At 41.7% G+C, this 27,399-nt stretch overlaps 2 protein-coding genes across 2 annotated transcripts in view; both read right to left on the reverse strand.

Annotated features, from left to right (window-relative positions):
* The window catches only part of Cenpi (centromere protein I), a 67,834-nt gene extending 54,982 nt beyond the window's left edge, over positions 1 to 12,852 (reverse strand). The window contains exons 1-5 of the mRNA XM_057759980.1: positions 12,764 to 12,852; positions 11,052 to 11,283; positions 9,326 to 9,463; positions 3,857 to 3,975; positions 3,463 to 3,570 (exon numbers count right to left, since the gene is read on the reverse strand). Coding sequence (XP_057615963.1) covers positions 3,463 to 3,570; positions 3,857 to 3,975; positions 9,326 to 9,463; positions 11,052 to 11,268 — 582 coding nt within the window. The 5' untranslated portion in view covers positions 11,269 to 11,283; positions 12,764 to 12,852. The remainder of the gene's footprint in view (positions 1 to 3,462; positions 3,571 to 3,856; positions 3,976 to 9,325; positions 9,464 to 11,051; positions 11,284 to 12,763) is intronic.
* A 2,857-nt stretch (positions 12,853 to 15,709) lies between these two features.
* Tmem35a (transmembrane protein 35A) lies at positions 15,710 to 26,564 on the reverse strand. The gene is made up of 2 exons (XM_057759863.1): positions 26,315 to 26,564; positions 15,710 to 17,412 (listed from the first exon to the last, which is right to left on the reverse strand). Exons 1-2 carry the CDS (start codon positions 26,432 to 26,434, stop codon positions 17,032 to 17,034), a joined length of 501 nt encoding a protein of 166 aa, XP_057615846.1. The 5' UTR covers positions 26,435 to 26,564; the 3' UTR covers positions 15,710 to 17,031.
* Between the last annotated feature and the right edge of the window lie 835 nt (positions 26,565 to 27,399).

Here is a 27,399-nt window from a genome sequence, read left to right on the forward strand (position 1 = left end):
ACCTAACAGTGGAAGGAAAGGACCAATCTCCAGACCTCCGATCTTGGCATGTTCACAGTGGTAAGTGCACAACCACACCTGCACGTATGAATCACAGCCACCCACATGCATGCATGGGCACACACACATACAAATCACACATGAAGTTTTAAAATGATATTCTTTTAAAAATTGACATATTAGTAGTCGTTGCCCTATAATCTGAAGTATAACATATTCTATACTGCTTTTTCTGCACTTAGAAATGGATTGAGATAGACTCCAAGATAATTATAAGAAGAAAAAAATTAGATTTCGGTACAAATTCATTACCTCCCACCTCTAGGATATGAACCATTAGCAACACTATTCATCATGTTGAATACAAAATGAGAGCCCCACAATGGCTGGCCTCAGGCTCCAGCCAGTATCACAGTGAATCTGACATTCTCTTTTAATCACATCTAGAAAGGAAAACTCCATATGCAGTCACCATCGGAGTTGCCTTGATGGCAAATATTTAACTGCCACATCTGAGTCACCGCAGCATCAGAATCCTATCAAACTCGATGGAAATGACTTTTTAAAACTATTTCTTTTAAATGCTAAATCCTGCTGCTATCCATGATGACTCACATCTATAATCCCAGCACTGAGAAGGCAGAAATATAGCAAATTCAAGGCTATCCTGGACTATGCAGGATACTGTCTCAAACAAGCGAAAAAAATAACAGAAAATGGGGCCAGAGAGGACTCAGCAGGTTAATAGCATTTGCTGCTTAAGCCTGATGACCTGAGTTTGATCCCTGGAATCCACAGTGGAAGGAGAGAACCAAGTCCTCAAAGCTGTTCTCTGGCATTTAGTGCCCACCATGGTGGGTACACACCCAAACTCACACACATGCATTATAAACACAGTATAATTATAAAAAGTTTTCAAAGAAAGAAAAAAACTTCATAGCTTTTCTCCATGTTTGTTGAGCTGGGTCATATTTACACAAATGTAGTCACTTAGGGAAAAAATCTAGAGGGACTGGAAAGTCAGCTCAGTGATCAAGAATGCTTGCTGCTCTTGCAGAGGACCTGAGTTTGGTTCCTACCACCCACGTGGCAGCTCAAAACTATAAGTCCAGTACCAGGGGACCTAAGGCCCTCTTCTGACCTCCAAGGGCACTAAGCGCATATGATACATATACATACAGGCAGACAAAATGCTCATACACTTAATTAAATAAACCTTTTTAAAAAATCATAGAAACATTGCTCTCATTTTAAAAAGCCAGCCATGATCAAGCAAAATAGCTCAGCAAGTAAAGTTAGCTGTTGCCAAGCCTGATGCCCCGGGCTTGATATACTTAACTCACATGATAGAAAGAGTAAATTAATTAACTCCAGAAAGTTGTCCTCAAAGCTCCACACACATTGTTGTGGAATGCACATCCACATATCATATACACACAAAATAAATAAAATGTAAGGGGCAGAAAATGGCTCAGCACGTAAAGGTACCTGCTGCCCAGACTAACAAGAAGAGTACAGTCCCCAGGAGCCACATGGTGGAAGTGGTCAATCAACTCCCTCAAGCTGTCCTCTGATTTCCACACATGTGCCTCGACATGTGGATACACACACATTAAAAAAAAGATCTGTGTCTTAAAGCAATAAGAGAAAATACTTCATTTAAAAGGAGGCAGGAGAAATAGCTCAGTGGTTAAATGCACTTCTTGATCTTTCCGAGGACCTATATCAAGTAGCTCCCACCTTCCATAACTGTATCTCCAGGAGACACAACACCCTGATCTGGCCTTTGAGGGCTCCCACAATACATAGTATTCATTCACAATGACATGCACATAAATAAAAATGACCAAATAAATCTTAACAAAATTCAAAATAAAACAAGCTAGTTCTAAAAGACCACATATTACATGGTTCTTTTAATTTTTACAAAAAAGTAATGAACATGTTCTAAAACTGACTATGCTGATAAATGCATTTACCTATGCCTACACAAAAAAAAATCAATGAGTTATATGCATTATCTTGCAAGTTCTGAGTATTTCTGAAACGTGGTTTTGTTGGCTGTCTTAATTATTTTCTATTGTTTTGATAAGACACCACAACCAAGGCAACTTAGAGAAGAAAGGGTTTGTTTATTTAAGGCGTGCGCCACCACCACCCAGCCTGAACTTTTTTTTTTAAATGTGTACTGTGTTCTGTTTACATTGTGTGGCTAGATAGAACATGTGTGCAGTGCCTATAGAGGCCAGAAGAGGGCACCTGATCCCCTGAAACTGGTAACAGATCAACACTGAAGACAGTTTTGATCTACTGTTTAAGTGTTGGGAATTGAATCCATTTCCCGCGAAAGAGCAACTGAGCCATCTCTCTAGCTTCATAATTCAACTCTTAAATTGTTACCTTCATGTGATTTCTTTAATTCCCTTGCTACATTTTTACATTACTAAACTACAGAAAGCTAAATTTTTAGCCTAGGAAGTTTGGAGAAATGGCTCAGTGGTTAAGACCACCTGTTGCACGGGGCGGTGGTGGAGCACGCCTTTAATCCCAGCACTCGGGAGGCAGAGGCAGGCGGATCTCTGTGAGTTCAAGGCCAGCCTGGTCTACAAGAGCTAGTTCCAGGACAGGCACCAAAGCTACAGAGAAACCCTGTCTCGAAAAACCAAAAAAAAAAAAAAAAAAACCACTTGTTGCTTACAGAGTTACACAGGTTCAATTCCCAGTACCCATATGGCAGCTCACAACTATCTATAACTCTAGTTCCAGGGGATCCAACACTCTCTTCTGAACTCCATGGGCACCAAGCCTTCAGGAAGAACACAGACATGTGAACAAAACACTTGTAGAAATAAAATAAGTAAATCTTTAATAAAAATAAACCTATTCCTACCTAGTACAAGGCAAGAAACAAGATGTAGCATGAATTTTCATATGCATGAATTCTATTCCCAAAGTGAGAGGAATTCAGTCAGGTATGTATGTGCATTATGTGGTCTACAAACTGATTGTCCTTGAAAATTTTCTAGGTTGATTTCTTGGTATTACCAATGTCTTTAAAGGGATAATTATGCTATTCAATCAAAAAATAAGTTATTTGCAACCTTTAAGATAGTGTTCTCCTTCTCATGGATTCTGATGTAGTTTTTGCAGTGTCAAGAAAATTCAGAGTAAGTCACCCAAAGGACTCTGCTGATGTGGTTTAAAAGGGAAAATAGCAATCACTGAGCTAAATCAACAAAACTCTATCTGTACCATTATTTCCTTAAAAGAAAATATACAGCAAATACCACAGATTTGTTAATCTGTGAGACAGTGCAGCGAAGATCTCTGCTGTGTAATTCTTTCTACTTTTTGTATTCTTAGTACATCTTGAAATAAGCATGGAACACACATTAAGGGGCATGGCAGTATACAGAAAAATAGTATTCGACTGAAGCTCAAAGCTGTTCAGTGTTTACTTACCAGTGCATCATCTTGCAAAGAAGCAAAAAAGAAGCCATAGAGCAAATTAATTTGCTTCTTATGATCAATAAAGTCAAACATCGCGACCAACCAACGATAAAAAAGCACCTGTTGACAGAGAAAATGTGTCTTTAGAGAATGTAACTAATTGTGGAGGAAGAGCTTTAATCTCTCCTGGGCACTAGTTTAAAAGATACTAGCACCAAGTAGGATAATAGATTTTTATTTCTTAATAAAACTTTCTGTTTGAACAGGGTCCTTTTATCAAGCTACATTGTTCTGAAACCACAGGTCATGTACAAAGGGCCACTGCCATTACTCCATAAGTGGTTCTTCTTTGCTAGCCCTTAAGTAGGTTCTGAAGGACTTGTCATCAAAGTATCTAAAAGATTACCTTGGTATTACCAGAGCACTTGCCAACACAGAGCCAAGATACCGCCTTAACCACAGAATCTTCTGATATGAGAGTTTCTGGAATCATGCACTTTAATATCCGTATGCTTATAGCATTCCCTGGGGGAAAAACACTCTAAATTAAACTGGATTTCAGTGTCTCAATTGTTCCTTTATTATGGTCATAACTCTCTAAAACAAACTAAAAAGCAAATTATTTTGTGTGTGTGTACATGTCCACGTGAATGCAGACATGTGTGCCTAAAAGTATGCATCTGTATGGAAGCCAAAGCTTGATGGTATTGTCTTCCAGTCACCTTACTTTTTAAAAACTATCTTTATTGGATTATTTTATGTGTATGGGTATTTTGCCTGCATGTGTGTGCCTGCAGGGCCCACTGAGGTCAAAATAGGGCACTGGACCCCCTGGAAATGGAGTTTAAAAATGTTGTGAACTGCCATTGAGTGCTAGGAATCAAACCTGGGTCCTCTGGAAGAAGAGCAAGTGTCCTTAACCACTGACCCCATCTACCTTACTTTTTATGTACATGGTGTTTTGCCTGCATCTATGTCTGTGTGAGGATGCCAGATCCCCTAGAACTGGAGTTACAGACAGTTGTGAACTGCTATGTGGGTGCTGGGCATGGAACCCAGGTCCTTTGGAAGAACTGCCAGGACTCTTAACTGCTAAGTCATCTTAACCACTGAGCTGTCACTCCAGCCCCACTTACTTTTTGAGACAGGGCCTGTTAATGAACCTGGAATTCGCAGATTCAGATAGACTGGCTGGTCATCGAGTCCTATGGATTCTCTGGTTTCCATCTCCTCAGTGCTAGGATCACAGATACATGCCTCTGCCTAGGCTTTTTCTCTCTCTCTCCCTCCCTCCCTATTTATCCATCTATCTCTCTATGTAAGGGTATCTTGTTTGCATAAGTGTATGTGCCGTGGAGTTGGACCTAGCCATGCCCACTTAGCATTAAAAAAAACCACTCCTGGTCAAAAAAATAATTACAGATACAAATGCAATAAGAACAAATTCAGATTTTGAAAAAGACCTCTAAATGGGTCACAGTATGTTTAAAAAATGTACGTAGGCTTGGAAGAAAGAAGAAAAGCGGTATAGAGAGTTATAAAAATAAATGTTTTTTTTTAAAAATAAAACAAAGTCTTTAAAAAGACAGAGTACAGTCATAGATAAAAGGAGTAAAGAAAAATAAGCCATATAAAGATAATATATATATATATATATACAGAAAGTCTAAATTATGTATATTATTGTGTTTTCTTTAATTTTTTTGTTTTTGTTTGGTTGGTTTTTTTTTTGAGACAGGGGTTCTCTGTAGCTTTGGAGCCTGTTCTGGAACTAGCTCTTGTAGATCAGGCTGGCTTTGAACTCACAGAGATCCACTTGCTTCCCAAGTGCTGGGATTAAGGTGTGTGCCAACACCACCTGGCCTTTAAATTTTTTGAATGTGAAAAAGCTAAGTACTAAGAGACATTTCATTGTACGGACTGCTAAGTTAAACCAACATTTATATTTAAAAGGTATCTTGACTTCAAAATTTGGGTCTAGTCAGGCAGTGGTGGTGCACACCTTTAATCCCAGCACTCAGGAGGCAGAGGTGGGAGGATCTCTGTGTGGTCTACAGGAGCTAGTTCCAGGACAGGCTCCAAAGCTACAGAGAAACCCTGTCTTGAAAAATAAAAAACAAAAAACAAACAAACAAAAAATTTGGGTCTAAGAATATGTTGTTTTGGAAAAGAGGTTCTACTTTTATTTCCACAGAGGATGAGAACCTGTGGATTCCTTCTAGACTAATGTGGTTTGATAGACAAAGACCCACCCCTGAAAGGTTGCTGTGAACACCCTTGAAAAATTACTTTGCCCAACAAAAAGCAGAAAGCAGTTTGGAGAGATCTACGCCCAAATTCCCAAATATTGTTTATTAATGTTTCTTTACATTTAAAGGGGGATATGCTACAAAGATCAATACTTTGCACTAGTATGGATCTTGGTTTATTGATAGAAATTTTAGGTCAATTAGTTAGGCTTTCTAGATGTACAGAGATATATTTCACATAGATAATTATTCTTCAAACCTTTCAAAGACTAGAGAATACGGCATTTAAAATATTTTAAGACCTTAGGACTTTTCATGACAGTGAGACACATCTGCTTCTGGCAGCACCGATCTCCTTTAAGAGAATGATAGGCATCAGAGAGGCTCCTCATGGAGTTTGTTAGCCATTTGGACAAGAAACTGCTCTTGCCTGAACTGTTCGACTTGACTTGCAGGACCCACAGAAAAATGACTGCTGACGTTGCCTAAAGAAGGTGAAATAGTCCTTTGGGGTTCCTGCTTCATGAAAGAGTCTGCCAGACATTCTGCAGGACATAGAAGAAAGTGACTGACAAACTGCTAACATAGGTGGAACTGTCTTTGAAATTTCCTGCTTCATGGACAAGTCTACTGGATAGATACTATGGGTCTATAGGCTGAAGATGGGTGCTCCAAAGACACAGAAGAACTGTCAATTCTAGAGTTTTGGAAGTTGCTGACAATGTACTTCCTGTTTACTTAGGTAATATTATATCCTTTTGGAGTCTTTCATGGAGTTGAAGAATAGATAGTTAAAGTTACAGTTTTCCTTAGTTATGATAAAAGATAAAGTAGGTATAAATGTTGTAACTTTAATTCTTGCTTGATATCTGTTTTGTTATATGTAATTTTACTATGTTAAAATTAAAATCTTCCTTTTTATTTAGACAGAAAAGGGGAGGGGATATGGAAAGTCCTTCTGTATATGTGTTGCTTTTATTGGCTAATGAATAAAGAAACTGTTTTGGTCAGTGGCTTAGCAGAATAGATCTAGGTGGGGAAAACTAAATTTAATGCTGGGAGAAAGAAGGTGGAGTCAGGAAGAAGACATGTAGCCTTCAGAGGGGAAAGACGTGAGCTGCCAGCTGGAACCTTGCCAGTAGGCCACAATCCTCATGGTAAAAATAAATTAGAAATGGGTCAATTTTAAGATATAAGAGCTAGCTAGAAATACGCTTAAGCTATTGGCCAATCAGTATTGCAAATAATATAGTTTCTGTGTTTTTATATTTGGGTCTGAGTGGCTGGAGAACAAACAAGCAGCCTCCACCAACACTCTCTCTCTCTCTCTCTCTCTCTCTCTCTCTCTCTCTCTCTCTCTCTCTGTAAGGGTATTTTGTCTGCATAAATGTATATGTATCATGTGTATCTGAGATCCAAGGTATGTGTCAGAGCCCTAAGACTAGAGTTACAAAGGTCGTTAGGTGCCATGTAAGTACTAGGAATTAAACCCAGGACCTTTGGAAATGCAGCTAGTGCTCTTAACCACTGAGTCATCTGTCTAGCCCCTTGCCCTTGACTTTTAAGTGAGTATTGGGAATTTAAACCCAAGTACTTACTCATTTTTGCATCCCAAGTACTTTGCCTACTGAGCCATCACCCCAGCTCCTAAATCAAATTACTTAACCCAAATACATCCATTATAAAAAGGAGGTTAAGGGACCAAGTCTAGTGGCACATGCCATTAATCCCAGAACTTGGAAGGCAGAGACAGGTGGATCTCTGAGTTCAAGCCCAACCTGGTCTACAGAATGAGTTCCAAGGCAGTCAGGTCTACACAGAGAAACCCTGTCTCAAAAAGGTTAGGGAAGAGCTGAAGAGCTGATTATGGAGGTATAGACCTGTAAACCTAGCACTCAAGAAGTGGAGGCAAGAGGATCTTAAGTTTGAAGCTAGCGTGAGCCATGTAGCAAGACATTGTCTCAAAAAGAAGAAATGAGAAAAAAGCTTCCTTTTAAGGTAATTAAAGTAATTAGTAATTAGATAATTTTGGCGAATGCAGGACTCATTGAATATGCAAAAGCTACAATGTGGATGCTTTTTCCATTACTAGGGCTTAAACCTAGAGCCTCATGCACGTTAGGCAAGCCCTCTTACTGTGCCACATCCTCACTCCAATACATTCCATTTTTAAAGCATCATGAATTTTAATAGTATGTGAATTATACCTCCACATTAAAAAGCCTTTCCATCCAGCAGTAGTGGCATACACCTTTAATCCCAGCACTCAACAGACAGAGGCAGCCGTATTTCTGTGGAGGCCAGCCCAGTCTACAGAGACAGTTTTAGAACATCCAAGGACACACAGAGAAACTCTGCCTCAAAAAAGCCTTTCAATCACAAGGAACAAAGTAGTTTTCACTTTAATTTTGTAATGACACAATAGATTATTATTAATGGTTAAACCTACTGACAGGCATTTTCATGAGTTGTTGCATTTAAAAATTTTCTTAAAGGGCAGGGCATGGTGACTCAGGCTGCTAGTAAGGCAGAAGCAGGTTGATCTCTAAGTGTAGAGGTCAGAGGCCAACTAGTGGGAGAACGGGAACTAGTTCTCTTCGTTCACTATGTGGGTCCCAGGGACTGAACTCAAGTACTCAGGCTTGCATGCAGGTCTAATGAGTCAGCTCAAATGAATATTAAAATGAAGATAAGCTATTCTGAATGCCTGAACATGGGTGAGAGAAAGCTACAAGTAAATAGAACACTGATCAGGTGATATTTCTAAGCCTGTCCTGTATTTAGGATAGGAAACACAAAAGAGAAAAGCATCTTGACTGCCAGGATCAGAGATAATGGAATAAAGACAGTATAAATAGGAACTTGTCAGGTAAATAAACCTAAAGCAATGAAACACACTTGATCCTTTAAAGTCCCTCTTTGAAAAACCTCTAATAACATCAAGCACACACATGGTATATATACATACATTCAAGCAAAAACACTCATACACATAGAAAAAAATAAACAAATCTTTAAAAAAAAAGCCTGGGTGTGGTGGTGCATATCTCTATTCTCAACACTTGAGAGGCAGAGGCAGGAAGATCAAATTTAAGATCACCCTCATCTTCTTAGCAAATTCTAAGTCAACCTCAGATATCTTTTTGTGTCTCTCTGTGTATATGTGCTTCTTTTCGTTTTCTGTTTGCTTGTATATTTTGTTTATTTGCCTGTTTGTTTTCTTTCTTTTTTTTTTGGTTTTTCAAGACAGGGTTTCTCTGTAGCTCTGTCCTGGAACTAGCTCTGTAGACCAGGCTGGCCTCAAACTCACAGAGATCCGCCTGCCTCTGCCTCTCGAGTGCTGGGATTAAAGGTGTGTGCCACCACCACCCAGCGCCTGTTTGAGAGAGAGAAAGAAGGTGTGGAGTGGGACAGGTAGTGAAGTGGGAGTGATATGGGAAGAGATGAAGGAGGAAAAACCATGATTAGAATATACTGTAGAAAAATATTATTTTCAATAAAAAACAAAAACAAAACAGACACAGTACATTTTCTTTGGAAAGAAAAAAAAACAAATAAAACCCCAAAAACTGTCTAAATGGCAAAACTAACAGGAAACTAATGACAAATATATCAGTTCAACATACCAAACTTGCCACTGAGTGCCACATTTAGTAAAATATCAATTGCTTCTGGAGCTAAGCCATTTTTCCAAGCCACGTTTTCCACAGTTTTCAGGTGTTTTTCCAACATTGTATTTTTATTGAGTGAAGTTTTCTTGGGACCTGGAAAAAGAAACAATATTAAACAAGGAGACCTTGAACAATTCAGTGCTCATCCTCAATAATTACAACCTAGGGACTCATTAAAGGAATAGATTTATGCAATAACTGTCTTCCTCTAAAAAAACAAAAAATAAAACAAGCAAATAAAAAACCTTGAGAGCCTATATATTACTCAGTGCTTAGCAACAAGAGAATCTTCAGTGAAGAAAACATCCCTCATGCCCTGACAGCTCAGTATATATTGAAATATATACTATATCACAATGTATTATATACTATAGACAAAGCAAAACATCTCTCCAGCATAGTGGCTGGAAGATACTGTGATCACCTCAGAATCTTTACAAAATGCTAATACTTATCATGTACTCTTAAGACATCTGATTTTGTTGATATGGGATGTATATATGTGTACACACACACACACACATATATCATTCAACTTTAATTAAAACCTCTTTCAATATTAGGACAATTCCAAAATTTTACTAGAAACCTTTATTTATGCATGTGTGTACCTGTGAGTGTGTGAGCCATGTGTAAGGTTGTGTGTGAAGGAGAATTTGATGCTAGGAATCTTCTATCACTTGCCACCTTATTTTTTTGGAGACAAGGATTCTCAGGGAACTTGGAACTCACCAATTCAGCTAGACTACCTGGCCAGTAAGCTACAGGGAGTCTCCTATCTCTGCCACCCCAGTGTTGGCATTACAAGCACATAAACCATGACAAGATTTTTACATACTTTGAACTCAGGTCCTTATACCTACAAAGCAAGCTCTTCTTCAACTGGACCATTTCCCAAGCCTACCTAGATGTCATTCAAAAGTCACAGTGCCAGGTTACATCCCATAGCAACAAAATCAGATGTCTAAGAATAAATGATAAGAATTAGTATGTTTTAAAGATTCTGAAGTGATCACAGTGTCTGCTAACCACTATGCTTGGAAAATGTTTTGTTTTGTCTATAGTATATAAATGTTGTCACATAGTAAATTCTCAATAAGTGACTATTAGATAAAAATTTGAATAAACAAAAACATCTTTCCTTTTAAAAGCATTTAAGGCTGGACATGATGGTGTGCACCTTTAATCCCAGCAGTTAGGAGGAAGTGACAGGAGGACCTCTCTGAGTCTGAAACCAACCTGGTCTACAAAGCAATTTCCAGGACAGCCAGGGCTATACAGTGAAACCCTATCTAAAAAGAAAAAAATCTTTAAAAAAGACAAAAATTATTTTTGGACAGGTTCCTACTCTTACCTGTCTTACTCCCCGTGTTGGGATTACAGATATGTCTGCCACTGCATCCAGCAATTAGGACCGAAATATTTTTAGAGAGAAATGGGAATTTCGGGGCTTGGGCTGGGGTTGTAGCTCAGATTCGAGAATGCTGGGTTCTACCACCAGCTCCACATAAACCAGGCATGGCAATGCACACTTGTAACCTCAGCAATCAAGTTAGAGGCCACCCTCTGCTGCGTAGTGAGTTCAAGGCCAGCCTCAGATACATAGAGACCGGTCTCAATTAAAAAAAAAAAAGTAAATAAAATAAACTGCACTTTCATAAGGAAAATCATCTGCCTTTACCTTTCTGGAAGTATCCTACTGCTATCTGCAGGTCATCTTCGTCTTGATCATCAGCATGTTTAGGATCTTCCATTGAACTGCTTTCTTTCAAGACACTCTTCGAGTTGCCTGATTTCTCTTTTACCTTCCAGGTTAAGAGACTGGTCTGAAAACTATTACTACCTTGAGAAATTCTGTTTTGGAGCTCAGAGCTTCTGGTTTTCCTTTGAGTTGCCATCACTGTATATATGTTCTAAACAAAAATGAGTACCAAGTTACTATTACCCAGCCAGAGACAATGACCATATTTGTCTGCATTCCCATGTGCAACAGGTATTCAATGACAGGAGACGATTAATCCACAGGCTTTTTTAGAAAGTCCTTGACCTGAACAGCAATAGATTCATAACTTGCCAATGTAATATATATTAGCTAAACTTTAAATGGCTATATTTTTAAGTACAAAACCATCCCATCTCATAATTGCAATCTTTTCCTACTCCTATTTTATCTACCCCTCCTTGATTTTGCTTTCGATCTTTACATTGTCTTTTTTGTCAGTAGTATGTTAAAATTGCACAGTTAAAAAAGCTAACTAGGGCTGGAGAGATGGCTCAGAAGTTACTAGAACTGACTGCTGTTCTGGAGGTCCTGAGTTCAATTCCCAGCAACCACATGGTAGCTCACAATCATTTGTAATGAGATCCGGTGCCCAGAACACTATATTCATAATAAATAAATTTACAAAAAAAGCTAATTAATGCCCAGGGTAGCAATAGTATCCATTTATTAATTCATACATTCAATAAATACTATGCTTCATCATCTTTATGCCAAACACAGTCTAGTTAGTTACCAGGGCTGTAAAAATAAAACATCATGGTGCCTGAATTCATGAACTCTATACTGGGGGACAGGGGTTATAAACCAAGGACCCAGTAAGTGACAAGTGCAGTGAAGTGACAGAAATCAGGTAGAGTAGAAATCTAATTTTGAGTAGGTGTCCAGAGAAAGCCTCTTGTGGTGGTTTGAATGAGAATGCCCCCACAGGCCCATATATTTGAATACATGATCCTCAGTTGGTAGAACTATCTGGGAATGACTAGGAGGTGTGGCCTTGTTGGAGGAAGATGAGTCACTGAGGGTGGGCTTTGAGACTTCAAAACTCCACACCATTCCCACTTAGTTGCCTGCCTTGTGCCTGTGGATAAGATATAAGCTCTCAGCTACTGTTCCAGGACTGTGTCTGTCTGCCACAATGATTGCATGGGTTCTGCTACCCCGTGTAATAGTTGAGTCTCAAATTAAATGTTTTCTTTTATAAGTTGCCTTGCTCATGGTGTCTCTTCACCAAGAAAAAAAGAAAAGTAATTAAGACAGCCCTCTTTCGTGACCCTTAAGGAAGACGAAATCTAAGTGCCAAGAAGGAGTGGGCCATTTGAAGGTGCGGGGGAAGAGTATTTGATGAGAAGAAAAATGGAAAACATCCAAGCAAGAAAGAAATTTGCGTATTAATGAAAACGTGTCAACACCAGTGTGAACAGTTTGGAGCCAAAGAGTTAAAGTGTAAAGTGAGAGTCAGAACTGTAACAGGGGAGATCATATTGGGTCTTAAAGGCAAAGAGTAAGGACTCTGACTTTTCAGTATCAAACCACGGAAGAGAAAACATAAGACCATTTTTCTTTTCTGTAATGTAGAGACTAGAGTTCAGAAGTGTTGAGAAACCACTTACCAGGCTTTGCCAAAGAAAGCAGATGACTGGCCTGCAGTAGGCCTAAGTAGGGTAAAAAAAAAAGACTCACATGTCCTATGAGATACCCGGTGCAGGAGCATATATACCTGGGTAGACTGTTAAAAAGATAAAACAAAAAATTAGACACAGATATGAGGGAAACCAAGAATAACTAATAAGGAACCAAGACTGGCTTTTAAGTTTTTATCTTCAAGTAGGAAAATCTACGGGAACAGATGGAATGACAGTCTCTTCCCCCTAGAACAGATGAGACCAGGGCAAGAGAGCACATAAGTTCAAGACAGAAGGAGGGGAGGTCTGGTGACAAGAGCATCCTGCTTAAGAAGGGTCAGGGAGCAGATTAGGACTCCCACTGGGCGAACTGCTCCAGCGCCACCGGGTGGTTCAACTCACGGCCCTCCTTCCCCACCTAACAGCGAAAACTGGCAAACAACTCCCCGACTAGGCCTATCCCTGAGACCACAGAGGAAAACCTGATGCCAGTTTCCCTTTTCAGGGTTAGTCTTACCCTCGACGATCGCGGTATTGAAGATCTCAGTGCCACCCTGGCCGGAGTCGCCCAGCACCTCACCTTAAGAACTTCGGCACTGGTCACCTCACCCTAAGAACTTTGGCACTGGTCCTCCAGCTCCCAAAAGCCGCCTCCGAGATTCAAAGGCGCCAGCCCCGCCCCGCGCATGCGCTTCGGGGGGGCCTGCAACGGCGGGGGGGGGTGGTGGAAGCGAGTTCAGCCGAAAACGAATTGGTTTGAGTGCAGCTCTAAGGCGGGAGGGGGCGCGCGCGCCAGCGGAGAAAGACGCGCTTCAATGACGCAGAGTGACTGGCCCCACCCACGGAGGCCTGGGGTGCGCCCCAGCCGTTAGTCGCTACTGGAAGTCAGTTGATTGATCGGTGGTGGTCTCCGTGTTCTGGGGTTTGCAGCGATCATTGTGAGTGGAACAGTGCTAAGTGACTTGGCGTTGAATTTAACGTGGTCAAGTGTGGTTTTCATTTTGCCCACATTGACCCCAAATGTCGGGGCTTGGAGTCTGCAGAAAAATGTAAAACTGAAAACTTGACAATAAAGGCGGTTTTTCCATATGTTGTGACTTAAAGGGTCTGTCGCTTTCCTGTGGAGTTCGAGGTGGAGGTCGGGGAAAATGGACAGTAAGAGAAAAATCACAAGATCTGCCTGCTTTTGACAGAAGATGGGTACAAATAAATTTACTAAAAACAGCCAGGCGATGGTGGCACACGCCTTTAACCCCAGCATTTGGAAGGCAGAGGCAGGCAGATCTCTGTGAGTTCGAGGTCAGCCTAGACTACAGAGTGAGTTCCAGGACAGTCAGGGCTACACAGAGAAACCCTGTCTCGAAAAAAAAAATAAAATAAAAAATTCTGGGTCAGATGTTAATCCATCTTGAAAGTGGCTGTCAACGTGTAAATATTCCTAACCTTGAAGAACTAACTGACCTTAAACTAGCTAAAGTAGCAATAAGAACTTAGTACATGATCTAACTTTAGCCCCTAATTTAATCTCTACTGACCTAGGAATAAAAGCCAGAGTGGAGGCTCGAGCCTGTAATCCCAGCACAGGAGAGACTGGGGGAGAAGGACCACCGAAGGAGGGCTGTCTGGGCTACAGTGTGATCTTGTCTTAAAAAAGGAAAAAAGAAAGTTAGGAATAAAGGAGGAATTTATAAATGTAATGCCTCTCAGCGACTTGAGGCCATAAGATTATTATGAACTTTATGCAAAATTATACAGGAAAAACTTGCCATCTCAGACAAGCATAATAACCGAGGATTAACTTGAAGTATTTGATATAGACTACAGCAAAAACAACTACCACATCTAACATGGTTTTAGAGTAGTTTGACAAACTCATTTACTCATGCATAAAAATTGAGACTGTCCATTTTTTCTGATAGCTGTTCTTTAGCAAAATTGAAATTTTTATTAAGCCATTTTTCATGCATTTAATGATTTAATACACACAAATAAATGTAAACTGGACAGGATTGAAGGCTTCACCCTCCTTTTCGCAGATGAAATGGTACCCTAAGTGATGAAATAACTTACTTAACATGACAAATTTGTGGCAGTACAGCTTGTCACTTTGTGGACACAGTGTAGTAAAAGACACTGCTTCATATTTATTTAATGAACCCTTGGGTTTTTTCTGAAATAATATTTCATCTTTTCCTCTGACTCACTCAATAAAGGCCTTCCTAAACCTGGAGATGGTATTGGGATCCTAAGGCTTTATCCTAAGACTCTAAAGCTTCTCCTCTTACGTGGTAACATCAAAAAAAAATCATGAAGGAAGCCGGGCGGTGGTGGTGCACGCCTTTAATCCCAAGCACTCCAGGAGGCAAAGGCAGGCAGATCTCTGTGAGTTCAAGGCCAGCATGGTCTACAAGAGCTAGTTCCAGGACAGCTAGGGCTGTTACACAGAGAAACCCTGTCTCGAAGGGAAAAAAAAAAAGCATGAAGGAACTTAAAAGGATGTGCACGTTAGCAGCCTTATTTGTATACTGAAACTATTACACCCTTTTCTTCTTCATCTAGTCTTTTTGTTTCTTTAAGAGCTTGGAGCTAGGTGTGGTGGCACATACATTTAACCCAGCACTCAGAAGGCAGAAGCAGATGGATCTCTCTGTGTTCCAGGACTGCCAGCGCTACATAGTGAGACCTTATTTCAGAGAAGGGGGGATGTGCAGGTACCTGGGCTAGGTGTAATGAGTGACACGGGCCTGGATGCCCAGTATTTGTGAATTAAAGAAAGAGAATCTCTACTTTGAGGCCAGTTTAGGCTATACAGTGAGACCTTGCCTTAAAACAAACAAATACCAACAACAAGAAGCTCAAGAAATTCACACGAACAGAAGACTCTGAGTCCCTTGTTTATGGGAACTTTTCTTTCCAGATATCCACACCACATCCTCCAAATTTCAAAAACCTTTATTTTGAAAGAACAAGCAAAAGAAGACAGTTAGCAATCACCAAGGACGACGACACTGAAGAAAATACAGTAAGTACTCTTCCCACACACAGCCCCTGCCCCCTTTCCCATCTCTGGCACAACATTAAAACCATCAAAGCACATTTGACAAAGAAACAGCAGTATGTAACTACGAAAGCAAATTTCCATACTGCTCAATCCAACTAAGCCATGTCAAATGTCCCTCCCCTAGCTAACTCCACCTGCTGGAATGCTGCAGAGGTGTAAAACAGACACTTGTGGGGGTATTTTGGACTCTGTTAAACATTCACGAAGTTCGGTGACAAATGAATAAGAGTAGAGGACTCCTCTGATAGGTAAACACTGGATACAGCTTTTCCATCCAATTTCAGGTTTCAGAAAACCGCTAGGGCTGGAGATTCAAACTTTAAACAGGACCAATCGCTAGTCCCTCTGTGGAAACTGTGGGGAAGCTGTCAGACCCTGGTTGGCTACTGAGAATAGTGAAAGTGAGGCAGCTTTGGGCTTAAAACCAAGTTTGACTGTGTCTAGTAAAAGACTATTAATTAAATTTCAAACTGCTAGCCAAAGAGCTCAGTTGCTTGGACTCAAACAAAGGCAAGGAGAGACCTCCTACTGTGCCGCTTGAAGAAGCACACTATCTATTGCCTGCACACATTCCCTATTTGAATTAAACTTGATGTTGAGTGTTTCGAACTTAAAAGCCGAACTAGAAGCTAATTAAATTGAAGAAACTCTTCTTGTAAAATGGTGAGTTTAAGTTTACAGCTTAATGCAGAGAGGGAGTTCCACCCCATGTGGAAATAGGTTCTTTCTTTTCTGCTAGAATAGGATTCTCATACCAGGAGGGTTCCCTATTCTACATTTGCTGGAATCAATTTATAAAGGGAAGAATACCTGTGCAGGATTAGTTCAGAGCCTCCTCCTCCACACATGCGTGTATACTCACACACATGGCAGTTCACTACATTCCCCCCCACACAGAATCTCACAGTCACATGCTTGCTGGAGTCCACCTCACAAACACAGCTCAATAGTAGCCACACACATGTACATGCAGCAACATGTGAGCGTTGCTCCAGGGTGACTAAAGGCGGTGCACGAATGTCAATGTGGGGAGGTCATTTTAGGGTATAGATGTACACAAGCCAATTAACTTGCAGTTTGTACTTTTTGCTTTTCCCCTAAGAACAATAAATCAAATGAAAAACACACACTGATATCTTCTTGGGTGTCAGGGAGGCAACTGCCTACAAGGTCCATTTTTTGCACTTCCAATTTCCTATGACACTTTCACTTTGCCCTGGGGAGCCTTCTCATATAAGGAGGGCTGCTCTTCTGCACTCTCAGGCAAGGCCTTCTTCTCAGAACGGTCTTCCGGCTTGCGTGCAATCAGCAGGCGGCAGGTGAGCAGGATGCCGAACACCAGAGCATGCGCATAACGTTTGAGAGGGTCGCCAACCAGCTGGTGGAAGAAGAGCACAACCAACACCAGCAACAGCAGGAAGAAGTTGGCCACATCTTTGGGACGCCCAGGAACCAGGGTCATGACGATGCCACAGGCCACTTCAAGAGCGCCAATACTTTTTCGAAGGATAATGGAGTTGATGCCCAGTTTCTTCAGCACAGGAAGGGCTCGGACATAGCTCTTGTACGCACGTTTCTAGAGTAGGGATAGCATAAGGAAATCAATGCATTAATCACAATTTTAACAGCCAAATCAAGAAAACACCAGCAAGGGTCTGTTTTCCCTTTTTACACGAGCCAAAAGTCTCTCATTTTTACCCTGTCCCTTAAATAAAACCTTGTGAATACAGAAAAGAGGAAGCGATCTGTTTGGAATCTCTGTGATTAAAAACTATAAAAAGTATGGGACTGGAGTTTCTTCCCTCTGTTCTTCTGAAGAGGCAAGCAGGTCACTCTGTCTCTGTCTCTGTCTCTCTGTCTCTCTGTCTCTCTGTCTCTCTGTCTCTCTGTCTCTCTCTCTCTCTCTCTCTCTCTCTCTCTCTCTTTCCTTCCCTTTACCCTTCTCTCAATAAACTCCTCACTTAAGCTCAAAAAAAAGTTAAGCTATGTTAGGCTTGGTGGCACTTGCTTTTAGCGTTAACACTTGGTGGGGACTAAGACAGGCTGATCTCTGTGAGGTCAAGGCCAGCCTGGTCCATATATTGAGTTCCAGGACTGCCAGGATTGCGTAGTCTAGAGACTCTGTCTCAAAACAACCACAATAACTAAAAGAGCACTGGGTACTCTTGCAGGGGACCTGGGTTGGATTCCCAGCACCCACATGGTGGCTCATAACCTTTTCTAACTCTAGTTCCATGGGGACCTGCGTCTTCCCGCTTCTGTGGCACTGCACAAATGTGGTGCACAGACACATACAGAAAAAGCTCTCATCCACATAAAAAAAAAATTAGAAGAGGCCATCAAACCACTAAGAAGGCCCTCAGCTGCCCCATCCCTGCTAGCACGTCGACCTTGGATTTAGCCTCCTGAACCGTAAAAATAAATGCGGGTTGTTCACAAACTGCCAGTTTGTAATATTTTGTTACAGCAATCTGAATGGACGAAGGAACCAAAAGTAATAACTCAGAAAACTTGGTTTCACAGTATTTTTTACAAGTTGCTGCCTGTAAATTACTAAGGAAATAAAAGAAATTCATTGAACCATAAAATTGGTCCAGGCAATCCATATCCATACTTTCTAGCACTTGCTTTGCCCAAAGGGCAAGACAGTGCATGGGAAAGCCTCACAAATTTGACTTCCTTTATTGGACTGTATGGTAGTTTTTGGTTTTTGAGACGGGGTTTCTCTGTGTATCTCTCTGGCTGCCCTGGAACTCACTCTGTAGACCAGGCTGGCCTTGAACTCGCAGAGATCTACCTACCTCTGCCTCCCGAGTGCTGGGTGGCCTATGCCACCATCGCCCAGCAGTATGGTAGGTTTTTTTTTTTTAAAAAAAGCAGAGGTGAAAAATACGTTTGTAGAGTCTGCCAAAATTGCTTATCAACTTTAAAAGGCACTGGGGCTACAGTTGACAGAGTAGTTGTCTAGCAGGCGTGAGGCCCTGGGTTCAATCCCCAGACTGCATGAATCAGGCATGTTGGCACTTGCCTGTAAGCCCACCACTCTAGAGGTGAAGGCAAGAAAATCAGAAGTTGAAGATCATACTTAGCTACATAGTTAGAGGTCAGTCTGATACATATGAGACCACAGTCTAAAAGAACAAACAAACCCTGGTTCCTTCACTGACTCAATATTTAGTATTTCCATATGCTAGGCACTGCACTAAGTATTCTGAATGCGAATCTGAATCTTTCAAAAAGGAAAGCCTTATCTTATTTTTAATTAATTAATTTTTATTCTTATCATATTTTACATCCCGACCACAGTTTTGCCCCCACTTCTCCTCCCAGTCCCTTTCCCCCACAGCCTCCTTTCTCCCCCAGATCCACTCCTCCTCCTTTTCCTTCAGAAGAGGGCAGCCCTCCTAGAGCTATCCACTGAATATGGCATATCAAATTACAATTAATACTAGGCACATATCCTCATAGCAACACTGGACGAGGCAACTCAGTAGGAGGAAAAGGGTCCCAAGAGCAGGCAAAAGAGTCAGAGAAATCCCCCCACTCCCACGGCTGGGAGTCCCACAAGAACACCCAGCTACACAACAATAATATATATGCAGAGGACCTAGCTCAGACCCATACAGGGCCCCTGATTGTCTCTCTGGTCTCTGTGAGTCCCTGTGAGCCTTGCTTATTTGATTCTGTGAGGCCTTACCTTCTTGTGATTTGACACTGAAAAGGGATAGATACTGAGCTATGTAAGTGTGATAGAGTGTTGAGTGTCACATAAAATAATGTAGTGGGTATAGTGGAGGCATATCAAATCTCCTCAGATGGTGACAGTGACAGTGGGACCCTAAAGGAAAAGCTAGTGTTTACAAGTACTGTTCTTAATTAACACTAAGTTTTTCAAGGAGGGATCCCTAAATTCTAAAGTTTGAACTTCTGGAGGATGCACAGAGGGGAGAAAGTCAGCTTCTTAGTGATCCTACAGTCTCTTCAGGTCCCAGAACATCCAGCTATGGACTGAGTAGCTTCTCTGAATGCTAGCCCCCACCCCCAGCACAAATCACTTAACACGCCAGAACAGATTTTTATTTATGGTATTGTGGAATCTGTAAGATTCTTATCTATGGTATTGTGGAATCTTTAAGTAGTCACCCTCATGTCCTTGTACCCACACCCAGAAGAAACCTTCTTTTCAGCACTGGAAATCAAATCTAGGGCTTCATGCACAAAGACAGGAAAACGCTGCACCACTGAACCCTTGTTGCTTCTTTCTTCCCTCTTCTTTCTCAAGAGAAAACTGAATGTGGGTAAGGCATTTCATCAAATCTTTAGTTCTAAACTGAGCATACATACATTGGACCTATTATCTATGACTCAAATGGAGACTGTATAGTTTATTAGAAATGGGATGATATTCTTTCTGTTGTAGAGTAGAAGAGAGACATCAAAAGTCTCCTACCATTGTCAGCCCCTTTCTTAATGGTTGAGGAAGGCCACCTCACTTTTTTTTTTCTTGAGACAGGGTTTCTCTGTAGCTCTGTCCTGGAACTAGCTCTTGTAGACCAAGCTGGCCTCAAACTCACAGAGATTGTCCTGCCTCTGCCTCTGCCTCCTGAGTGCTGGGATTAAAAGCGTGTGCCGCCACCACCCAGCTACCTCACTTCTAACAATAGAAAGCTCACATGCCATGGTTCTGTAGTAACTAGATCTCTGAAGGCATTAATGGTATTAATGGTAAAATAAAGAGAGCCGACTGACTCACTTTCCAAAAAACCTGTCCCAATTCACTTTTTTATGTCTGCCTTTATTTTTCCATTCAAATGAAGCAGACCCTGAAGCCATAGTTTCCTGAAGAGGCAAAGAAGTGTGAAACAGAAGTGTTGAGTCAAATGTTTCGAATCTCTTCAAAGGTAATCATGCGACAGTATCCTTGGACCTGCATTTGTTTTATTGCTTGGATAAAATTACAGGTATCTTATTGTCTCAGTTTCCCCTTTTATAAATTAGATAATTATTTTGGAAATGTAATTAAAGATTCACAGTACCATAGCTTCGAGTGAGAGTAACACACATACACACACACACAGAGAGAGAGAGAGAGAGAGAGAGAGAGAGAGAGAGAGAGAGAGGGAGGGAGGGAGGGAGGGAGGGAGGGAGAGAGAGAGAGAGAGAGAGAGAGAGAGAGAGAGAGAGAGAGAGAGAAATCTGGACAGTAAAGTTACCCTTGGCAGGGCAGAACTGAGAAGGGCATAATAGACCATGATGGAGTGCTGGTCATCTGCTTCTAATGGGTACATACATACATACATGGGGAGATTCTGAAATTTTCTGGAACTGTACAAGTATGTGTTGTCTCTGTGTTAGACTCCAATAAAATTTCTGGGCAGAATTATATGCAAGTTGAAGGGTGCACTTACAAAAATATATTTTGCCCAAAAGTCTCAGCCTAGTTACTATCTTAGACCACATAAAACCTACACAAGTGCTGCAAAATATGCTGACTCACATATGATTTTCATGAATTTTTGTAGAAAAAAAGCCACCTGTGAATCATAGAGCATTATCTGAATGCAATAAAAGCTCATCACATTAAATTGCCAACTATTCATATGAATGATAAGCACTTTTTCAGGGCTTCCACTTTCCGTTGTCATTTATACTTACCTAAAGAGAACTCTAACAAACCTGATCCCATTAAGCGAAGGGGATTCTGCCTATATTCTTCTTAGGGCAGGTGAATCTGTCCTCCACTGTTAAGTCAAAACCACTCAGAAACAAAGGCAGATGTTGGCCAAACAGAGTCTACAAGCTTCCAGACACAGCTTTGGTGTAATGTGTATGGTTCAGCTTGTTTGGCTAGCTGTGCGAACTAAGCAAGTCACATCACACCTGAGGGTCTATTTTCTCCCTAAGGAAATAGATATACTGCACCACTTCCAAGAAGTCTAAGCATCGGTGAATTACTACCCTATTACCTAGTTGGAAAGCAATTAATGGCACTGATTGGAAGCATAAAAGATTGCCTATGGACATTAAATAAACTGCACAAACATGTTGAGAATGTCTCATTAGGGTTACACAAACAGGGGAGCACTTAACTAACTACAGATAACCAAATTAACAGAATTAACAAATCTTTCCTGTGAGGGGATGCAAAGAATTAGAGACTTACCCTATGGTCCCCAAGGTCCAAATCCTTTGGCTTCCTTGTGACAGCATGTTGGTGTTTTCTTACTAATACATATGTGGTCTCCTGTGCTCACAGGATAAAACCACCACTTTAAAAAGCTGAATACAGATTGCATGCAGGTTAGCCATTCATATACTCCCAGTTCCCGCACAGGAAGCTACTTAGCAGCATCTATAAGCATTGTCTCCCAATTCAAGTGAACTAATGAGGCATTCAGTCAAGGGCATCTCTGATCATGCAGGATTCACTTGGGATATGGAAGACTGTATAATAACACTTCCTTAATCTGGGGGAGGTATGAGACAACACATACCAAATGGATTATTTAGAGATGCATGTGCTAATTCTGTAGGAGAGTCACTGTATTGTACAGCAGCAAGTGGAGTCTTCAGTATTGCCTGATTGCATAAAGGTCTGTTCACAAGAGCACATGAAAGTACATTTTGTTTTCCTATGCACTAGATTCTAGCCCCTTAAATGACCATTAAAATTAGTTAGAAAACCACTGCATAAAATAGAATCAATTATCACCATCACCTACTCAAAGATTTCCTTGAACACCTACTGTACCAGACATTATAAACATGTGTCTCAGCTAATGTTTACAACCTTTTGAGGTAGGAATTCTCATTTCCATGTTACAAATAAGGGAACCAAGAGTGCCAGAAATCTAACTCTGATTTGAATGAATCCAAACCCTGCACTCTTCCAACTAATATTTCCTGTATTCTCCAGTCAAGCCAGGAGAAAAGTTCATAAATAGTCTTTTGTTTTAATGGTTTATTCTTACTTTATGTGCCTTGGTGTTTTGCTTGCATGTGTGTCTGTGTGAGGGTGTCGGGAGTTACAGACAGTTGTGAACTGCCATGTGGGTGCTGGGATTTGAATCTGGGTCCTCTGGAAGAGCAGTCAGTGCTTTTAATTGCTGAACCATCTCTCCAGCCCTCATATATAGTCTTTTGTTTGGTTTTTAGCACTTTTTCTAGTTATTCTTCATAGAGAGAATAATGTCTAAGATAACATAATAGCTTTATTTATTTTTTTCTAGAGACAGAGTCTCTCTGTGTAGCCTAGGTTGGCTTCAAACTCACAGATATTCACATGCCTCTGCCTCTCAAATGTTGGGATTAAAAGTGGGCTCGACATGCCTAGCATATAATGGCTTTAAAGTAGAGGTTAAAAAAAATAGACAGAAAAGAAATGTATAAGTCAAAATTTTAAAAATTGGCTCAGAAATAAAACAACCCCTCAAAATATAGATTGGGGAATTGAACTCATACAAAAGAAAAAGAAAGAAGAATGTCGGGTATTTTTAAGAGTCAGTTGTAGGTTTTATCAACGAAAAAATTCAATGACCCCCTGTGCACATGATTTCCAATCTCCTCTCTAACAATAGCTTTCTCTATAATCTTGGATAAATTGTTAAACCTGGTGTGCTCCAATTATCCATTAGTAAAACAGAAAGGTCTAATAAAATGAATCTACCTCACGGAGATGTTCTAAACAAATAGCATAACTACACCAGCATCATCCATCACCCCCTTGAAATCTCATGAGAAATGACACTGCAGTCAATATGTGACTAACTCCACTAATGGAGAAAAGTCACTTCAAAATGGGAACTAATCATTCCATCTGCCCCACGTTTGGTGTTCTGAAGGACTATTGACCCCCTCTCAGAAACAAGAAATGGTTTATAATCAAGAATAAACCAGAAAAGATTGAAGGATGGTGATGAGGCAATGCTACAATGACTCATTAATTCACCCATCCATCCCACAAATATACATGTGTGTATATATATATCACTTTGGATATATATATATATATATATATATATATATATATAGAGAGAGAGAGAGAGAGAGAGAGAGAGAGAGAGAGAGAGAATGTATATATGCTTTTAGAGACAAGGTCTTGCTATGTACCTCAGGCTAACCTGGAACTTCCAAATCTCTTGCCTTAGCATGCTGGATGCTGTCCACTAACGTATATCGAGCACATTTTGTTCAAGAACTGAATACTGCCTCATTTTCAAATGGGCTCAAGATTAAAACTGGAATGAGTCTAGGCACTACGCAGTTAGCCTGCTGATGTCAGAAAGCCATCAGCAGCCACAGCCTGACACTCAGTGCAGGAGGAGACCCTGGGAAAGGGCAGTCTGAAAATCCTCTATAAGCTTCAGACCACTGCGACATCCACCTTGCAGTTAGATTTCCACCCCTCCAAAAGCCCCATAGTACAGAAACACAAAAGTGATCTAACACGCACGCAATTGTTCCCTATTGCTCTGTTAGAGTATACCAATTTAAACCTTTTTCTGTATATGCCAGGAGATCTCCAGGCTGTTTTCTCTTGCTTTCCTTAGGCTGCAACAGACAGCTCCACTCCCTAGGAAGAAGCTCACTCTAAACCCATTTGTGGCTAGTACTCCTCATGAGCTCCTGCCAAGCTGGTAGGAAGCTTTCCGGTGGTGACTCCATCTTAGCCGAATTGCCTGCAGAGCCTAACACTGTACTTAGGGTGCAGCTTGGGGGTCCTCTAAGGCAGCTGGGCAGAGGTTCAGAGTACAGGAAACATAGTGAAGAAAGCTATGTACCTAAAGAAAGGGAAAGCTTAAAATACCTCTGGTGTACGTGCACAAATGTATAAATAAATGTACATACGAAAAGTAAAGCAAGAGCACATTCGTGCCTCTAAAATCAAACACTGAACTGGTGCAGCCAAGACAAAAGCATAAAAGCATTTCCCCTCCACTGCTTGCCTGTGTTCTAACCTCTTGAAGCCCTTTGGTGGCTTTTGCTACCTCACCCTACCCCCTTCCCCAGTGCAGGCAGCCTTGGCTACTTATTTTGACCTGCTTTCAATTCCATCTGGTCTAACATACTGGGAGGAGGGGAGATGAGAAGGAGAAGCATATTAGGATTTGCCTCTGGGACTAGACCTAAGCCCCCTTCCCCCACCCAAGAGTAATCCTGTGGTAAGGAAGAAACAGACCGCTCAAGCCCGAGCTGTGTGCAAGTATTTTCTGAACATCTACAATTTGCCAGACTTCCTCCATTTACGGCTCCTGTTGAAGGGGCCCTGGGAAGCTCTGCAGTGGGCCCTAGGAGGGCAATTAATCCCTCTCAGTGTATGAGGCTATTCCTTCCTGCCTTGGCCCTAAAGTAGAGGTCCTTTTGCCTCTTGTCTCTCTTTCTTCTCTTTTCCCCTAAGCTCATTTTCATCTTGACCTTGAGAGCCCAGTAATGTGCTTACACTCATTACTGGCACTCTGGTGTAGGCTTCTAGAAGCCTGTCCCTGCAACCGGGGCGGGGAATGGAATCGGCAAAGTGACAGGGGCGGAGGTGAGAGACCGAAAGTGCTAGAAACATCTCTTGCTATCTCCAAGTACTCCACTATATAAGTCCTCATGGCACCTAACTGGGAAAGGCAGCCCAGCCCCCAGTTTGCGGAGCTGTTTTGGCCAGTCACCTTTGGGCATTCCAACTCTGCAGAGAGGAAACCTGCAAAGGGCCTGGCTCTGGGCAGCCACCAGAGGCACGGTGGGGATTACAGACGGTTTTGCAGGACAGGACGAACAGACTTGATAGATTGTGTAGATTAGCCTACACACAAGAGAAAACAAGACATCCAGCTTTCCCCTCCAGTGAAGGGGTAGAAGCAGAAGAAGCTCCATGACCTTTATTTGGGGCAAGACTGCTTTGTCTCCAAGATCCAGATCGCACCCGGACGCCTAAAGGCATACCGTCAGCTCTGCACACGGGATGAGGAAGAATACCTCGCCAGCCCCTACAAACCCCTAGCTTTAGGAGCCCGTCTCCTCACCCCACCCCCAGCTCTTCTTCTCTTTCCCCTTTGTTCCTCCCTAAAATAAATAAACTCTGGCTAGCTAAACTCTTTGCTTAGAGGGAAAGACTCCGACTTGGAGACTGGCTGTGGCTGGGACTTTGGGTGTGTGCTGGGAAGAGGGAAAGGCTCGTCGATGACAGGTGCTACGCAGGTCTCAGCCTTTTGCTTGACTTAAAATTGGGGGTCCTCGCTGGGCAGCCCTTCCCCCAATTGGCATGCAGTGGCACCGAAACAGTTGTTCCCGGCATAGCCCACAATGAAATCGTTTTTGTCCAGCTGTTCCTTCTGAGCTGTAAAGTTGTTAGGGAGAAGGGAGGGTCCGCGGTTAGAGGAGAGGTTAAGGGAAAGGCACCGCACCGGAGTGGAGAAAGGAAAGAAAAAGACGGGAGAGGTAGTCACAATCCCATAGGGGTGCGCTCCTCATTGCTCGTCTACATCACTTACCATCTCATTGTAGGCATCCTTGCTGAGCCTGGGGGTCAACTTGATAGTCCCCATGAAAACAAAGAAGAGTCCCAGGGCCACAGAGAGGGCCACAATAGTAATGGTTCGTGGGGATGCCATGGAGTCGCCAAGGCAGGTCCCAACTAATCTTTCTGCTTTGCGCAGCCGGGGCTGTCAAGGCGCAGGCAGTTAGCACAGGGAGAGCTAGAGGCGCGCTGCGGAGGCAGCAGGCAGAGAGAATGACAAAGGGAGAGGAGGGAGCTGGAGAGAAAAATTGAGAGATCGAGATTCAACCACTCTCACTACAACAATCGCTGGGTCCTAATGCCCTACGCTTGCACCTCCTTGGCATAAAGGACCGTGAAGAAGTTAAAAGAAGCCCTGAACTGAGACGGGGAACTTCCAATTCTTAAGTGCAAAGAAGGCAATTTATGCTTCAAGTTCAGCACCGGGAATGAGGAGTTTAGAAAGGCGTCCTTTCTGCTATTTCACCAGGGGCATTTTGAAACCCCCTCACACCTACACTTCAGTTATTCACTCCTTATTTCAAACCTCATCATTTCCTTCAATCAAATCATTTAGTCTTCATGAAATCGTTGATTTCGGAAAGTGCTAACATTCAAGGACAAAACTGCAAGCCCCACTTGGTGGCTCAAGTCTGCAATCCCAGTATTTTGGTGCTGGGGCAGGACGATGGTAAGTTCTGGACCAGCCTGGGCTACATAGGTAGTTCAAGGCCACCCTGAGCTACTTACCAAGAGCCCCTCTAAAAACTCATCCTCCCAAAAAAGAATTTAAAAAGTTCTCAGGATTGACACCAACTTAAGAAAACTGTTTCTTCTACTTCCTCACAAACCATGTTATGATTAGTTAGTAGTTAAAAATTTTTACATGGGGCTGGAGACCTAGCTGAGTCTATAGAGTGCTTGCTACATGACACTCCCCCCTTTCACAATTTGATTCTGTCTCTCAAAGATTTAGCTTTCAATAGGCCCCACTGCTAAGCTCCATCCCTCATCTCCCCACCCACTGCCCCATCCTACCAGAGCTTTGCTACCACCCACGCATTTGCTCACTCTGTTTCC

Source organism: Chionomys nivalis, chromosome X, assembly GCF_950005125.1.
Source record: "Chionomys nivalis chromosome X, mChiNiv1.1, whole genome shotgun sequence".
NCBI lineage: Eukaryota > Metazoa > Chordata > Mammalia > Rodentia > Cricetidae > Chionomys > Chionomys nivalis.